Source organism: Neofelis nebulosa, chromosome 14, assembly GCF_028018385.1.
Source record: "Neofelis nebulosa isolate mNeoNeb1 chromosome 14, mNeoNeb1.pri, whole genome shotgun sequence".
NCBI lineage: Eukaryota > Metazoa > Chordata > Mammalia > Carnivora > Felidae > Neofelis > Neofelis nebulosa.
The window spans coordinates 57,273,408-57,290,885 of NC_080795.1; the positions used below are offsets into that span (position 1 = coordinate 57,273,408).

At 34.1% G+C, this 17,478-nt stretch overlaps 1 protein-coding gene across 6 annotated transcripts in view; it reads right to left on the reverse strand.

Moving 5' to 3' along the window:
• CSMD3 (CUB and Sushi multiple domains 3) overlaps nt 1–17,478 on the reverse strand; it is a 1,263,431-nt gene that overhangs the window by 309,548 nt on the left and 936,405 nt on the right. For all 6 annotated transcript variants that reach the window (XM_058698868.1, XM_058698869.1, XM_058698867.1 and 3 more), the window contains 3 exons: nt 13,510–13,701; nt 9,299–9,425; nt 6,879–7,081 (listed from right to left, as the gene is read on the reverse strand). In XM_058698868.1, coding sequence (XP_058554851.1) covers nt 6,879–7,081; nt 9,299–9,425; nt 13,510–13,701 — 522 coding nt within the window. The remainder of the gene's footprint in view (nt 1–6,878; nt 7,082–9,298; nt 9,426–13,509; nt 13,702–17,478) is intronic.

The window sequence follows — 17,478 nt, forward strand, 5'->3', positions numbered from 1 at the left end:
TATCTTAAAATAGTACACTCTTAGGTCTAAAATTTCCAATATCTCACCTTTATTATCATACACACTACATTCTCAGCCAAAATATCCCATCTTTCATATAAGGTCAATAAATTAGTAGAAAAAAACTGGCCCATTACTACCAACAATATCATGGTGCCAGAGAGCACTTTCATTTAGAAAATAATTGCACTAAAAAGATATGGCTATAGAAGATAGGTATTTTAAAATAACCAAGACTTATTTAATACATTAGCTATTTTAAAATGATGAAGCTGGCTGGAGCTAATACATCATCATGGCTTCAAATCAGCATTTAATTTAATTTTATATTTTAGAATATAATATCGCCCTGTATACTGTTAACATGAAACACAAGGCAATAAAGTCGCATGTAATTCAGTATTAAACCTTTTTTTTTGGCTGTATAGGAAAATAATCAGCATACGATTTCCCCTGTAAAACATTTTTACCTAAATATGTTTTATTGAAATTAGATTATGTGGGACTCTGCTTCTTTTAAAAGTGTGTTTCTGGATGTACTAAAATACTTTGATTTATAAATACTAATAAAAATAGTCTAAATTCTTTCCTGCTATATTTTTGGGCTCAGTTTCAACTTTTTAAAAGATAAGTTTGTGTTACATCTTTATGGCTTTGTGCTTAGTCCCTTCTTGACAGCATCCTTTGGCTGAACTGACTTGCTTTTTGGATGGTGAAATCAGCTTTCTTAAAAAGTAAATATTCAATACACACATTTTCACTAAACATGTTTAAAATTTTTAATGTTTTTATTATTTACTTTTGAGAGAAAGAGAGAGAGAGAGAGAGAGAGAGAGAGAGAGAGAGAGAGACAGCACAAGCAGGTGGAGCAGGAGAGAGAGGAAGACATAGAATCCAAAAGGGCTCCAGGCTCTGAGCTGTTGGCACAGAGCCCGATGCAGGGCTTGAACGTATGAACTGCAAGATCATGACCTGAGCCACAGTCAGATGCGTAACTGACTGAGACAGCCAGGCACCCTTATACATGTACTTTTTAAAATCCCACTGCTGCCACAAATGTCTACTGCCATATAATTTTAAAAATTATTTCTATGATAAAATAAATAACAAAAATACTCATGGCAAGAACATGCAGACTATATACTATAGCTTTCCAGCATATCTCCCGAACATCTATTTCTGTGCATATTTCAAGAACACATTTTTCCTGTTAATCCTGCCAATTCATGTCCTGACAGCTTTATGTATCTTTCAAACCACAGCAAGACTATGACATAACTTGCTGTTATACAAAATAGCTTGCAGGGCAACAGCATTAAATGCTTCTCCTACTACCTTCCAAGATCAGAATGAGTTAGGTGTTCATATCCGAGAATAATTTATTTATCTACAAGTGCCCTATACATTCTCCTTGAAAGGGAAGTGTGAATTACCTGGCCCATGGAAAAGATTGAAAAATGTAGATTGCTTATCAATATTTGTTTTTCAAATTTAATCATGTATTATAATTACTCTGAGCACTGTAAACATACCTCACACACTACTAGATGACATCAAATACAAAACATAGGTCTAAGAAATACACCTTGGGTATTTCAACAGAATACTGGCTTAATATTGGCCAAAATAATGATACTCTGTTAAAAAAATACAGATCCAAATTTGAAACCAGTCAGGATGCTAGGCCGACATGCGTAAACCAGGACTGTCCTGGACACGTGGGCCATTTGGTGCATCTAATAGAAATTGCACATAATGCCACAGCAGTGCAAATGTGGAAGTGACCACTTCTGCCTGGAAGTTCATCAGTGTCAGAAGTATCATTTGTCCTGGATCTTGGAAAATACCTAAGAATTTATAGATTTTGTATGGGGACCGAAGTGTTTTAAGAATATGGAAGAGAAGCAGAAATGTGAAAGGACACTGTCCTCTCAGGACAGTGTAGTTATTAGACAAGTGGATGTGTATAAATGAGTAGTGAATGATTATGCCCGCAGGTAGTTTGGGGGCAAATTGTGGAGGCTTTAAAAGTAACTCCAAAGTTTTGAACTAATGGCTGAGTGACCAGTAGACAAAAAATAATGAAACAGAGGGGTGATGTCTGATTTGTATTTTAAAAACATCAGTCAGGTAGAAATGTGTAGAAAAGTCTGGCTGGAGGGACAATGAAGTGAGTGGCTCGTTGACTGTCACAGCAATGCAGGCAGTGATAATGAAGATGGGGAAAAAGGCAGGGACACCATGCAGTCTTTTGAGGCTGGGCGACCTCAACTTCCTCTGGCTAAGGGATCCATTTCCTTGAGAGTCAACAGTATAAGCATGGGCCTTCGTATTTTGTATTACCCAGCAGGGGTAGATTCTTAACAAACAGGTCAAAGAATGAAGAACACAGAAAATGCTCTGTCAAAATTAACTATTCCGTGGGCAAATGACAGCATGATACCCCAAAGATGCCTTCCCCGTGGAACTAAAGTAGGACAGGAGAGGCAGATTATACATTTAAGCAGGAGATATAGAGGCTGACTGCTGAGACCCAAGGACAGCACATAGGACAGCAGGAGCGGTGTCAGACTTAAGTAGCTCTGATTAAGCAAAAGTGCCTCGCAGACTATAACACCAAGAGGCAACATGACAGTCTCTGCAAAGAATGAAGAGATCGTGAAATGGAAGTCTTGGGGCTGCTGAGAGTGGCTTGATGATGATTACAAAGTTGGTGTGTGACCTACATTTCAGTTAAATTCACTTCGCACAAAGTTCAGTGAAATACATTTCATTGGTTGCATTTTGTCGCTGAAGACTCTTCTCCTATTGCCTGAATTGTTTCTCGTTTAAAAATTTATTATTTGAAACTCACTCAACAACAGCTATTTGCTCAAAAGGGGCCTGGGTATTGTGGAGGTGGGGGAGAAGGGACAGAATACAAGTCTGAGGTAATCAAAATGATACAGCTTGATTTGGCTATGACTGTCCTGGTTTAAGCTTGCTACCCAGCTTAATTTTATTTTATTTTTTTTTTTATTTTTATTTTTTTTTAATTTTTTTTCAACGTTTTTTATTTATTTTTGGGACAGAGAGAGACAGAGCATGAACGGGGGAGGGGCAGAGAGAGAGGGAGACACAGAATCGGAAACAGGCTCCAGGCTCCGAGCCATCAGCCCAGAGCCTGACGCGGGGCTCGAACTCACGGACCGCGAGATCGTGACCTGGCTGAAGTCGGACGCTTAACCGACTGCGCCACCCAGGCGCCCCTTAATTTTAAATAGTGTCTTCCTTCACTTTCAACAATCGTCCTAGATTTGGATAATAAGTTATATGCTTGTCCTAAATAGAATCTTTGTCTTTATAGATATTTAGGGAGGCAAAGGTACTCACGAGGTATTTGGGAAGCAAAGATCACATAATGAAAACATCTTTAGAACAATGAATTGATAAACTATTCTCATCTTTGGGAAAAAAATTACAGCTAGTTCTTGGGGCATGGGCTGGACTATGTTTTAGAAATGTAGGTCAGGAAATGTCTTATAAAGAGAAGGCTTGGTGCTGAGTCTGGACAACGGAGCAAGACTTAAGGGAAATGAGTAGAGGGGCATCTGGGTGGTTCAGTCAGTTAAGCATCTGACATTGGCTCAGGTCATGATCCCATTGTTTGTGGGTTAGAGTGTCACACGGGGCTCTCTGCTGACAGCTCAGAGCCTGGAGCCTGCCTGGGATTCAGTGTCTCCCTCTCTCTCTCTGTCCCTCCTCCATTCTCACTCTATCTTTCAAAAAATAAATAAACATTAAAAAAAAAGGAAAAGGAGCAGAAAAAACGCTTAGGGTGAAAGAAGGTTTAGACAGAAAGCACAGTGTGTGTGTGTGTGTGTGTGTGTGTGTGTGTAGGAGTAGGAGTACATGTGTGCATTTATGAGACTAAGAAGATTTGCCTGGGTGAAAAAGAAAATGCAATTGTGGAATAATTGGAGATAGCTATGTTTAATAACTGGTCCTTAAGAGATTTCCCTACAGTAAATGAACAAATGAATGAATGGGTAACATGATTCAATTTACATAGGGAAGAAGACTTGGAGTGAGCCACTGAACTGGAAAACTTTACAGTGCAGGCCAAATTTCACCTGCAGTAGTGGTTTATTGGCCTATAGTCTGTTAACATTTTCTTTAAGATTAATGGTTTACTTTGAAACTGTGCTGACTTTACATAAAACTCCTTATTTCAACTTCCACTTAAAAGTAGCTTTTCTATAGAACAGGGCAAAATGACTATCGCCAGAGGGGGCAATGGTCCCTTGTAAATGGGCATGCATGCACTCCGGCTTTCCTTCATTTCTCCTCACTGCTTTACTGGTGTAAGATGTGGAAATTGGGAGCATAATCAGAAACATGAGCTGATTAAATTGTAGAACTTCATTGTAACTAGTAATTTATAACTAAAAGCTCTCTATTTCCTCTGGCATAGGATCTACATAATAATGACAGCACAATAATGCCAAATAGCTGCTATTAATTTACCAGGCACCTGGCACAGCAAAAAGCTCCCATGTGGATTTGAGCCGCAGTCCCAGGTATCTTTTAGCACTATGACCTCAAACAAATTAGCTCACGTTCTAAACCTCACTGTATTTATGTGGGGAATGGGGGTGACCAAACATAAATCATGTGGATTTTATGAGAATTAAACGAGATTATGTATATAAAGCTCTTAACGTGTTTTCTGGCACACCAAGAAAGGTCTCATTCATGAAAAGAATATTTTTGAATTTTAAATCCGGACACTTGGAAAGCCATATAAAAATGAGTGAAAGAAGATATCCAAAAAGGGGATTAATTTTCATTGATTGATGCTTTTCATAATATAATATATTCACCCTCCAAGTAATTTTATTTCAATGGGTAGGTTTTTAGTCTCAGATCACTAGTATAAATTTCTATGCATCTTAAAAGACTATTATGAAGACCGATTTATTAAAGTTCTAGTACAATACATATTGTTTCCTTAAATGCCTTATAAATACAATAAATCTAAAAATGCATTACTAATTTAACTGAAAAATCTGCAGTAAAAATTCCTGGAAATATATATATATATATATATATATATATATATATTTATTATATATATATATATATAATAAATATATATATATAATAAATAAATAATAAAATAAAATAAATAAATAATAAAATAAAATAAAATAAATAAATATATATATATTAATAAATATAAATATATATATATATAAAACAGCCTGTATCTATTGAGCAGATGAACTTGGCATTCACGAACACTAGCCTTAAACAATTTTTCACATGAGTATAGTCAAATTATGAATCACAATAACCACTTAAGTATAAAATATTATATGGTACTAATTTAAGGTAAAGAAAAGGAGAGCTATTAGTTACCAAACTAGAAAGAACTTAAATTGAACATCTATCTCTGACAAATTGCCATATCTTCATAAAAAAAGAGAAATAAACAGTAAAAATAGAAGACATAAATATGAAGAATATTCAACTGGTAGGTTTTTTTTAGAATTAGAAGCCATTTGTGTTCACTGATTATATGATCATTTCATTTTTCATTCTTTTTCTCAAAAGATAGAGCATGAATTTACAGGTACTGGCTTTTCCATAATGATCCACACTTTCACAACAGCTTGGTTTACACAATACAAAATAATTCACTTATGTTAGTCGATTAGGTCAAACAACTCTGTTCCATGAACCAAAAGTCTGCCAAGTTGTTTAATTGTATTAACCAGTTATTTACCTAAGAGTGATATATTTTGTGGACAGTAATTTCAAAAGTTATTTATGCTTATTTTACTTTTTAAAGAAGATTTCAATATTACATTTACTCATATAGTAAAAATAGTTCTCTGAGCACCAACTATATACTTTATACCAAATACAGTGTACACGAGATCATGTTACATCCTAATAATGTATTTATGAGATAAGCATTATTATACCTATGTGAATTAGAAAACTCAGCCTAAGATGATGAGGTCAGGGACACAAAGTCAGCAGTTAGTAAAGAGTCGGGACTTGGATTCAGGCACATTTCAGGAATACTGGTTTGTATGCTTTCCATCATTTCCATAGATGATCTTAGAAATTTGCATATGTTTCTGTTAATAGGATTTTTAAAGACTATAAAGTTAGAAAATCCATTTGATAATTTTCCCAAAGAGGTGATGTATGTTGGCAATAAAAGTAAAAATATAATAATGAAAAGTTTTAAGTTTTTATTCATTTTTTCCAGCCACTAAGTAAAAATCGTTTTTACAGAACAACATATATTTAGCCACTTAGCAGTGCCATAAAAGAAAAAAAGTGCCATGAACACGGGTAATTACTTACAATGAATGACATTATATTGTTATAGGAAGTCTTTAATTTAGAAGTAGATCTAAAATATTTTGTCAAAGATATCTGGGAATATATAATTAAGATCTTTAAAAGAGAAAAACAAAATTAGTAATAATATACGATTTCTTTTTTTGTAAAGGCAAGTATTAATTTCCTCCCTTATCTAAAAAATTTCACATTTTGAAATAATCAGTTTTATGGTAAATTGAAATGTAAAGCTTTTGTAATGTAATTATTTCATTTGCTGAATTATTTTAGCAGCACTTTTACTTGAAAAAAAAATGGCTTGACAATTAGAGAGAAGGTCTCAAGGAGTAATTGATTAATTCCAAGTTAATTATATTCCTTTTTTCCAAGAATATTTTACCTTCACTGAAGATGAATAATAGGAAGACCAGAAACAAGCATAGTTAGGATCGTTAAAATTTTAAAAGGTTTGGGCAGGAAAGTTAAAATACTATTTGAATAGCATTCCTACTTTTCATTTAAGAAATAAAATAATAACTCACTTGAAAACTGAATTGCAAATCCAGATTTGCTGATATAAAAATCTGTGTCAAACTGGATGGTGACTATGTTCAGAGTGCTATGGATTCCTTCAGGAATAAGAGATCCACTGATTTCCTTTAAGAGCATCTCATTTTCTGGGGGACCATCCCATACTCGGAGGATATCATGTGATGCTTCCGTATCAAAAGCAAGAAACTGTAGGCTGTGGGAGAACCATATATCTCTATTTAATTATCTCAAACATGGATTCAGTTTTAAATAAAAAGATATACCAGATATGCATCTTTAATTTTATTAGATATTTTTTATACTATCAGATAAAAAGTGAATTAGGTAAACAGCATATATAACCTCAATACATGTTTCTTAAACAGAATAATTTATTTTTCTAGAATATGATTACAAGTCTATTATATCACCTTTGTAAATTATAGAAATTTCAGATTTACAGTCTTTTCTGTGTTCAGAATGTTTTAAAAACATTCTTATTTATTTTTGAGAGAGAGATACAGAGCGCGAGTGGGGGAGGGTCAGAGAGAGACACACACACAGAATTCAAAGCAGGCTCCAAGCTCTAAGCTGTCAGCACAGAGCCTACATGGGGCTCAAACCCACAAACCTTGAGATCATGAACTGAGCGGAAGTCAGACGCTTAACTGACTGAGCCACCCAGGTGCCGGGCGTGTTTGTGAATTTTAACTGTAGCCACAGTAGGTGACACTTATGGAGCATCTAGTACATGCTAGGCACTGTGCAAAATGCATTACGTAGATTTTCTTTGTTTAATGGTTATAATGACTTAATGAAGCAGGCACGTATTTGAGCTCAATTCTATAAATGTGGCAAATGGATTTGAGGCAGGTTAAATAAAATTGGCCAAAGGGTGGCAGAGTCATGAATTGAACTCAAGTTTTCTGAATCCGTAGTATATATTTTTACCGATGTTTCAAGTTTGTTTTATCAGAATCAAATGAGGTTGATTCAAGGAATGCAAGAATGAGTTCATATTAAAAAAATCAATACATTTCATCACAATAATAGATATGAGGAAAAAATTATACAAACATTTCAATATATACAGAAAAAGTATTTTTTAAAAATTCAACATTATAATCATACCCAGCAATCTAAGAATAAAGAAGTTCCTTAATGTGAAAATTAATGTTTACCCAACCCTACTCCCCCAAAATGCATAAAAACCAAAAAAAACCCTTTTTCATGTTAAATATGCTTTATATCTAGCCTAGACATAATTATTGTCTGATATTTTTCGTGGCCAGTGCCAAAAATTAGAAATCCAGTTACAGCAACATGCTCCACTCTCTCTCTACATATATCACACCCGTGTTAGGTATGTGAAATGTCTCAGCTTTAAATTTGTGTTGCAATTTAATATCCAATATTGTTCTTTAATTTAAAAAACTCCAGAATCCTGTTGAATTTAACATTTTTAAGTTTAGTAATTCTAATATTTAAATAAAACAACGTGTGATCTATACTAAAGAAAAACAGGCTGAGGGTTGATCTGGTGCAGTCTACTTTGAGTTCTGCAAATTCCCTTGCAGTAGTAATATATCTGTTCACATCAAACAATGCATGGAATACACCTTTCAGCATGTTGATGAAGAATAATACTTGTTTTCCATAACCACCTTCACTACTCAGAGGCCTGTCTGAAATTTTCTTTACATAAAACAGCAATTCTTAAATTTAAAGTCATTGTTTTGAGAGTGATAACACACCAACTAGCTCAAATTAGGTCTGAAGGGAGCATTTATTTCTGTTCATTTATTAACCTATTCCTTGTCATGATCACAGTAGTTAAACTAGGGTTTAGAGAACGTGATAACTTTGGCAAGCTGGCTGGTGCTGTTTTAGGAGATGATAGTTCTGCCCTCGTCAAAGGGTCAATAATGTGAAGAATTGTGAGCCACCTAACTAAATTCATCTGGAAAGGGAAATCAAACACAGTTAACAGGGCAGAGAGCTGATGCTCCAGAGATATGCCTAAACCCAGGGAAGACAGGGAATTGTTACTGAGTCCCCTTCTGTTCTTATTTCTTCCAAATGTTCTTGATGCTGAATTTACAACGATGACAGCACAACTTTGTATCCCTATCAAAATGGTGGACTTAGCATCTTGAATCACCAAGAATTGAAAGATTAAAGTCCTAAAGAAGCAGAAAACATTTCTCGATCTCTGTGGTCTATGAAAACTACGAATCTAGGGATTATATGAACTACCACTGTGACAATAATCATACCCGTGAATACTTGTTATACTTTGAAGAGATGAAAACCAGGTTCTTCTTGGCCAAGGCTAAAGATATGGACAAACCTTGTTGTTTGATATTGTATATTGAGGCTGATCAGAAATTTCAGATTCCCCAGTAATTCTGAGAAAATAAAACCCATTTACCTGACAATGTTTCCTGGATCTACCTCAATCATCCACATGCAACGCAGATTATTGTCATATGGAAAGGGATAACCAGGAGATAAGATTCTTCCTGAAGATTCTCCTTTAAAACGACCTCCACATTCAGCTAAAATAATAATAATAATAATAATAATAATAATAATAATAATAAATGAAACCACCATTTAATGCCAATCTTTGCAAAACAATCTACGAATTTCTTAAAAATATATGTTTTTTCATCTTAAGGAAAATAAGGATTGACAATCCCTCTTCTTAAGACAATACATTTTGTATATACTTCCTCAGATTAATGTATTGATTGAAGCAATGATACACTAAAGAGTAAAACAATAAAGTCTCAAGTTAGATCACATAAAAGATAATAAGCTAGGGAATAAAAAAAGGACACACTCAAACACTCTGAGTTTAGGCATTCAAAGATTTTAAGATGTGTTGTTACATAACGATAATTTAAAAAGGGGAAACAGATGGCAAGTTGCTCACTGCTCGTTGGTTGTAGGCTGAATAATTTATCATCGTGCTACCCCACCTCTGAGAAAAACTAATCTTTACTGTGGTCCCTCAGGTCTTCTAAATTTCATTGTCCTTTTATTCCCCTTTAAATCACTCTAAACTCTTTCCTTTTTAACCTCCCCAAAGTCAAAGTGGCATTTTTATTAGATTTCTCACTTCAGTAAAATCTAGTTTAATTTAATGAGTCCTTAAATTTTATAAAACTCATCAAATCAAAAGTGTAGGTATTGTTATACAATATTTTAAAAAAATCTTTTGGGGGATTACCTCTCCATTTGAATGCTATTTAATATATGGGGATGTCTGTAGGGGTTTTATTTCAGTAAACAGATAATCTAGAAAGAATCCTCTGTACTGGAGATGACAGAAAATAAGTATTGCAGTTAGTATATTGTTCTACATCTCTAACCCCAGAAACAGGGATAACACTGTGTAATACATCATACATTTGAAAATCCTCCAGATTATTTCCTACCAAAAAATAAACAAAAACAAAAAAAATTTACTTTTTGCTTAAATATTTGAAGGCGCTCCTATATTTGTTTTTCTTGTTCTCTGCACTGTTTCGATCTTACTTACATTCAATCACTGACTTAATCTTCTTGGTTTTGTTTCGGAAGAGACCTAATGGCAATTGAATTTAATGGTTCACAATGTATAGGCTCTATTCCTATAGGTAAATTTATTTCACAGATTTTACATACTCTATTTTACCACATTGTGATGATTAGTTTTACGTGTAAACTTGGTTAGGCACTATAGTGCCCAGGTATTTAATCAAACATTAGTATTGATATGAAAGTATTTTATAGATGTGGTTAATGTCTACAATCAGTTGGTGTTAATTAAAAGAAGTTATCCTTGATAATGTGGGTAGCCCTCATCTAGTCAATGGGAAGACCTTATGAGCAAAAAATAAGTGTTTGGGAAAAAAAGAAATTCTCCCTCACAACTGCAGAGTTGACCTCTGCCTGCATTTCCAGCCTTTTGACTTTCCCTATGTATTTTGGACTTGTCATCTCCCACAACTGCATGAGTCAATTCCTCAAAATAAATAAATCGCTTAGATAGATAGACAGATAGATAGATAGATACATAGACACTTAGATACAAATACATATAGATAGATCAGTCTAGATTTAGATATTCTATTCATTCTCTTTCACTGGAGAATGTTGACTGATACACTCACAGAGGACTAAGCAACTTGATTTTGTATTGCAATGTTAATTCATAAGAACGGATTTGTTATTTTTTTAAGTAAATGAGATACCAGTATTTAAGATGTTGCCATCACTTGTTCAGATTTTTTCTCATTTTTTAACAAAAATTGTGTTGGATAAACTTCAACTATGTAACTATATCAATTCATTATTACATTATTTCTTTATAATTATCACTTTTATGGCATACACTTACTATGAGAACAGATTTTATACTTTATTCCTCCAGATTAATTTTTAATCAATTAAAGGTCAAATTGGGGTTTTGTGTACTACGCTGTATGTTCAAATTTAACATAGTTCTTTTTTCTCCATATTTCTTTTCTACAAACATTACCTGTCATTTTGACTTCAAATGAGCCAGTGTGATATGCCATCACACTACAGCTCATATTTAAGAGAAGACTTATATTTGCAGTATAAAAATGAAATAGTGCTTAAAGAAGGTATATAGGTTAAATCCTCTGGCTATGGTATTTCAAAAAGTATTTGTTTGATCCATGTATAAGCTTCAGAAACATAATTATCTAGAAATAATCCATACAATTGCGAAAAAGTTTCTTATTTGACAGAGGCAAAGTGAGCACAAAAAATTAGGATGCTAGACCAGGCGGCAAGGCTATTAATTGTTGCCAGTAGAGAACACCATCTAAAATAGAATCTCCTCTTCTGTTATCATAGTAATCACCGGCACAACACGCCATGTGTCCAACTGTCTTCAGCTGTTATTCCTGTCTATCCATCATTAAAAGGAAAAACAACATATAAATTTACCCCTCTCATGAAATCTTGAACAGTATCAAGCCACTAAGTTTTGACTCAGGAAATTTGTAAATATGAAGTGCACCGATTTGTTACAAACAAAATTAATTCTGATCACGAACCAAATGTCCTTCCATTTACATAAAGTCTTTTAAAAAGTGAAGAATGTCTTTAGCTTGGTTCAACACACATAGAAAATATGTTATTTTAAATATATCTGGTTTCTGATTTTAATTTTAAGGACAGCATGGAAAATCAGTATTTACAAGTTTATAGTTTTGTGCAATTATAATCCTTAATGCTTTTCTGAATATATTTCATATTCACATCAAAGAATATAACCTTAGAATTAGTGCTATATTTTTCTCATTACTAACGCCAGTGGGCTGACTGTTGGTCATATTCCAGAATCCCAAGCTTTGTTAATTTAGGTTGATTAGTATTTAGATATTATCCTCGTAATCTATCCAAAATCAGATGTCATCTGAAAAGAAAGGACTATGATTGCATTTTGGTTAGATAAAAACATGTTTGCTTCCTATGTGAATCAATGTTTGAATAAACCAACAGAGGTCTTGTGGCATAAAAAAACACAGTGCAATTAGTTGCAAGGCCTTTAAAGACTGGAATTTCATTTTTCTATTTGCATTCTAGTAGGTTTTGTGGAGATTCCTATGTTAACCATATCAACTAACAAAGATACAAATTTGGAAGGTTTAAGTTTCCAAACTCATCAAATTATATACATTAAATATGTGCTGCAGTATTAAGATATCAGTTATACCTTAATAAAGCTGTAAATTTTTTTTTTTAATTTAGGTCAATTTTATTCATGTGGGCCTGAGGCAGAATGGATTTGTGCTTCTACAAATACCAGCAAGAAGTAAGAATGGCTGAAGAGTAACCGAGTGTTTGCTCCCTATTTAAGGAGTCAGTGTTTTGTTAAAATGTTTCCTTTTGTTGTTCTGGTATTCCAGACTGGGACCTATTTGGTCTTTGGAGCAGAAAAAAAACAAAAGAAAACAACAAGAAAACAGACATCTTTGTCAACACATTTCTGTCTACCTTCCTACTCACACAAACCCAGTCATTCATTAATTGATCTGCAAGATGGTACTAGTCCTCCAGTTGTGCAGTGAGAGAAAATGATCCATTCTCTAGCTTCATGGAGGCAATATACCTTATGTTATTGTGTCTCCCTTGCCTCTTTTTATTGAAATTGGTTAGTTATGCTACATACACATAAGAAAAGCCCATGTACTTCCTCAGATTTTTGAAAATCTATATACATATATAAAGAAAACCTTTGAAGTTTTTGAGAAATAGGTTTATTGTTTTTTAATCTACCTTGATACCGGGACAGGTGCTCATTCTATTAAAACAAACCTAGTCAATGTGATTCCATAAATATGTACGACAAGTCTTAACATATTTTTATAGTGAATTAAATTTTGTATCAAGATAGGAGAAAGAATGACTTGATACAAAAAAATGTACTCATCGACAAACTTATGAAAACGACGCTTTCACTTTCCATTAATTTCCTCCAACAAATTTGAGCTATGAGTTCATTAACTTCATGATTTAAGCTGTGAGCTGTGCGTGAACAGATAAAATCACTTGAAAAGGGACAGCGTATTTGGATAGCACTCCCAAAGAACTATTTATGAAAATGTGAGAGTATCTTACCAATACAGGAAGGCAGAGGATAGTCCCATGCCCTTCTCTCCCCTGTCATGCATTTGAGAAGGCTACTCCCGTGGAGAGTATAGCCTGGATTGCATCCATAAATAATAGTGCTCCCAGCAAAGTGGCCTTGGTCACTGATCTTGTATCCAAATTGTGGAATACCAGGATCCTCACAGTGTGAAAGTTCAAAACCTGTGATAAGGATACAGAGTCATTAAAGGCAACATTTAACAGGAAGATTTAAAATTATACCAACCGTCTTTGATTATTTTTAGTATAATTACATACCTTTTCCTACTTGTATTACTCCTACAATATTCAATTTTGATAGTATATATACAGCATCCATAAAGTTATTTTCTTGAATATTAGAATTTGTTGTAATTTGATTGGTTGATTGTAATTTTAAAGTTTATCAGTGATACCCCATGGTCTATATAACTATATCGTGGCTTGTAGCACTAAGCCTCTCACTTACCTCAAGTGAATTGCGGCTAATAATAAATTCTGACCAGTGTGACTACTAGAGTCAAGTCATCAAAATTTTAAAATTTTGACAAAACACGTCCAATAATTGTACAATTCACAGATATGTCCACTGCAAATAGAACTGTAGATTGCTTTACTTTGATAGCATTATAGTGATCATTATATAATGATAGTCTCATATTGAAAACATAGTTTTTCGAGACATAATAATAGTATTCAGGCTTAAGAACTCGGAATCTTTATATCCTGCCCCCTCCAAAATGTATAGCTTTCAGAAATTCTCACAAGGAAACAAAAACAAATCGAAGCAGCATGTTATTCTGTGGTACAAAGAAACTACGTTTGTGTTCAGCAGAGTTTGGGCTTTTGCATGAATTTTGCTGGAAACTTTATTTCCTGAGATAAGAGTAGCACTGGAGAAGTTAATTTACAACTACCCGTACCAGGAGTGAGAGAACGCCAGAGAGCTTTACCTGACTCCAGAGGACGTTTGTGTTTGCACCAAGGGGGAGAACGAGACGACTTACAGACATCTCTAGCTTATAAAAACTGGAGACATAGGCTAATCTGGCTCTTAGAGAAATGTATTTACATTCTGAGGCTAAAAAAAAAAAAAAGAGAACTCAAGATCCTTTCCATCCCATCTCCAAGCAGCAAAGTTCTTTCTTCCTGCTTTCAGGAGAGGAAGGCAAGATAGCTGCCTTAAGCAGAGCATGTCCATTTTTCCTCATGCCTTGTCACTGGCCACCCATGCAGGTTTTTCCATCTGATTTCCATCATGTTACTACAGGGGTAAGGAGTAGGTCAGAAGTGTGTGGGACATACCGATATTATTATTATATTATTTAAATAACAATTATTAATCTGTTTAGATCCAGAAGATCTTGTGTCCATATGCAGAATAAAGTCAACAAAAGTGAATATTAAAAACAACAGTCAGCACAGTTCACTATTAAGATCCCGAAAGAACTGGAAAAGGATACCTCATAATATAAATTAAACACGATAGTAGCAATCAAAATCTAGGCTCCTTAGCCATAGAGTTCTTGTCTTTAACGTTTTACCAAGTGTATAAATATAAGATAAATGATAGGGTGAATGTACCAAAGATAATTAGGTGCTATTTACACCAGTTATAGCTTCTGAGACTAGAGGACTATAAAGAGTATTCCAGATAGCCTTATGAGATACGAAAAGCTGTGACTTCAAGACAAATAATGCTGGAGAAAAAAAAATGTTATGTGTATAAATCATAGGATAATCAAAAAGCAGTCTCTGTCTCCTTTATAGGCACAAATCCTTGACCAAATTAATCTAGATTTGAACTAGAACAACAACAACAAAAGCATGCATTATCTCATATATGGCAAATCACTAATTTGCATCATTGACTTCCTAGAATGTCAAAACGTACATTAAATCACTAGAATTTGCACACATCCAAGTACTAAATACATATTGTAACTTCAGCATTTTGAGGGATACATTATCTATCAGAGGAAGGAGCCCTTCCTACTCTCTTCTATGGGGTATTAACCATTTTTTCTCCTGTTAACTCAGAGAAATACTTTACACATTTTAATTAATTTACAATCATTTGCTTCTTTTCTTTGTTTTTCTATAGAGTGGAATTATTTCAATTTTCCCCTCTTTCCCACAATGACTTCCCAGCATAAATCTTGGCACACGGCAGATGTGTAATAATTTCTATGGATGGATGTGTATTATTAGAGGCAATTATCTCAAGGAGATAACTGAGGACGAAACTAAAATAATGCTGATGAGAAACTGAAGTTTATGAAACAATTAAAAAAATCTTCAGGAATTTCCCTTATGGATCACTTTGTGACAGCTCTGTTTGGGTGAAAATATGTTAAAATAAAGCAAATATAAATGGCGTCAGACACAGAGCCCAACAACAAGTCAGAAGTCACGAACTCAAATCGTGACCTAAATGAGATATAAAGATACACGGTCAAGCAAGCCAGTCTTTCAAACATAGAAACAGAAATGGCAGAAGTAGCAACTTTACATTTTCAGGACACATTACTTTGCATGAATCTGCATACTTAATACTGCATTTAAAGTGTTCTTGCTCAAAAATTACAAGTTTGCGTGCCTTCTACCAGACATAATATTCAGTTTATCATTCAAAATGCAGCCACTTCTGAATTTTACCATATATCATTTATCAAAATAAAAATGGAAATCAAGCTCTCTTTTCAAGGTTCATTACCAAATTCATCCTTCCTTAATTTGAATGTTCTGTAAATGTGGTTGGCAATTGCTGGTGATGAGGTAAAATGGAGATATTCTTTGTAAATTAAGATAATTTATAATACTTTGCATTGTAGATGAAAATGCACATGGACAATACTATATAAGCTACAAAGCACAACATAATTTAGTCCAATTTGGTGGAATTATTGTTGCCTATTCATAAATATTCAGATCTGTCTTATCTTTATGGAAACATTCAGCTGCCAGTCTTTTCATTGAAAAGCTCAAATACTTGAAACTGACAATTAAATAAAGATGTGTATGAAAAATCATATATGCTATAAATATTCACCATTCCTTGTGAAATTTGATACTCTGATGAAATGAAAATTTCTAGAGCACAAAATGAACTGAAAATCCCCATTACCTAAATCCTTTTGACTTAATGAATAACTTCAACAGAGATTTAATTCCTTTCCTGCTACTATGTAGTATAAGGATTTCTAATTTATTTTTAAGTTGTTATTGGAAACCTACAAAAGACTACAAAGGATAACATAACAACTTCACCATCTGACTCTATCAGATTCTACTATCATAGTAGCTTCAGATAAAAATTAATATTATTTCAGATTAATATTCATATTGATATTAATATCAAAAAATAAATATTATAAAACAAGTAAAGCTCCTTTTTGTTCCCTTCTCAACCACTTTCAGATTTTCCCTACCAAGAGCTAGTAAATATTCTGAATTAATGTATTCTTCTCATACCTATTATATATATATATTTATATATATATATATATACTTATATATATTTATATATGTATATTTTATATTTTATTTATTTATTTTGAGAGAGAGGGAGAGGGAGAGGGAGAGCATGCATGTGCATGAGTAGGGGAGGGGCAGAGAGAGAGAGACAGAGAATCTCAAGCAGGCTCTGCACACTGCTAGTGCAGAGCCCCACGCGGGGTTTTCTTTTTTTTTTTTTTTTTAAATGTTTGTTTATTTTTGAGAGAGAGAGTGAGACAGAGTGTGAGTGGGGGAGGGCCAGAGAGAGGGAGACACAGAATCGGAAGCAGGCTCCAGGCTCCGAGCTGTCAGCACAGAGCCCGACATGGGGCTCGAACTCATGGACAGTGAGATCATGACCTGAGCTGAAGTCGGACGCCCAACCGACTGAGCCACCCAGGTGCCCCCCGCACGCGGGGTTCTATCCCATGTACCGTGAGATTATGACCTGAGCCAAAATCA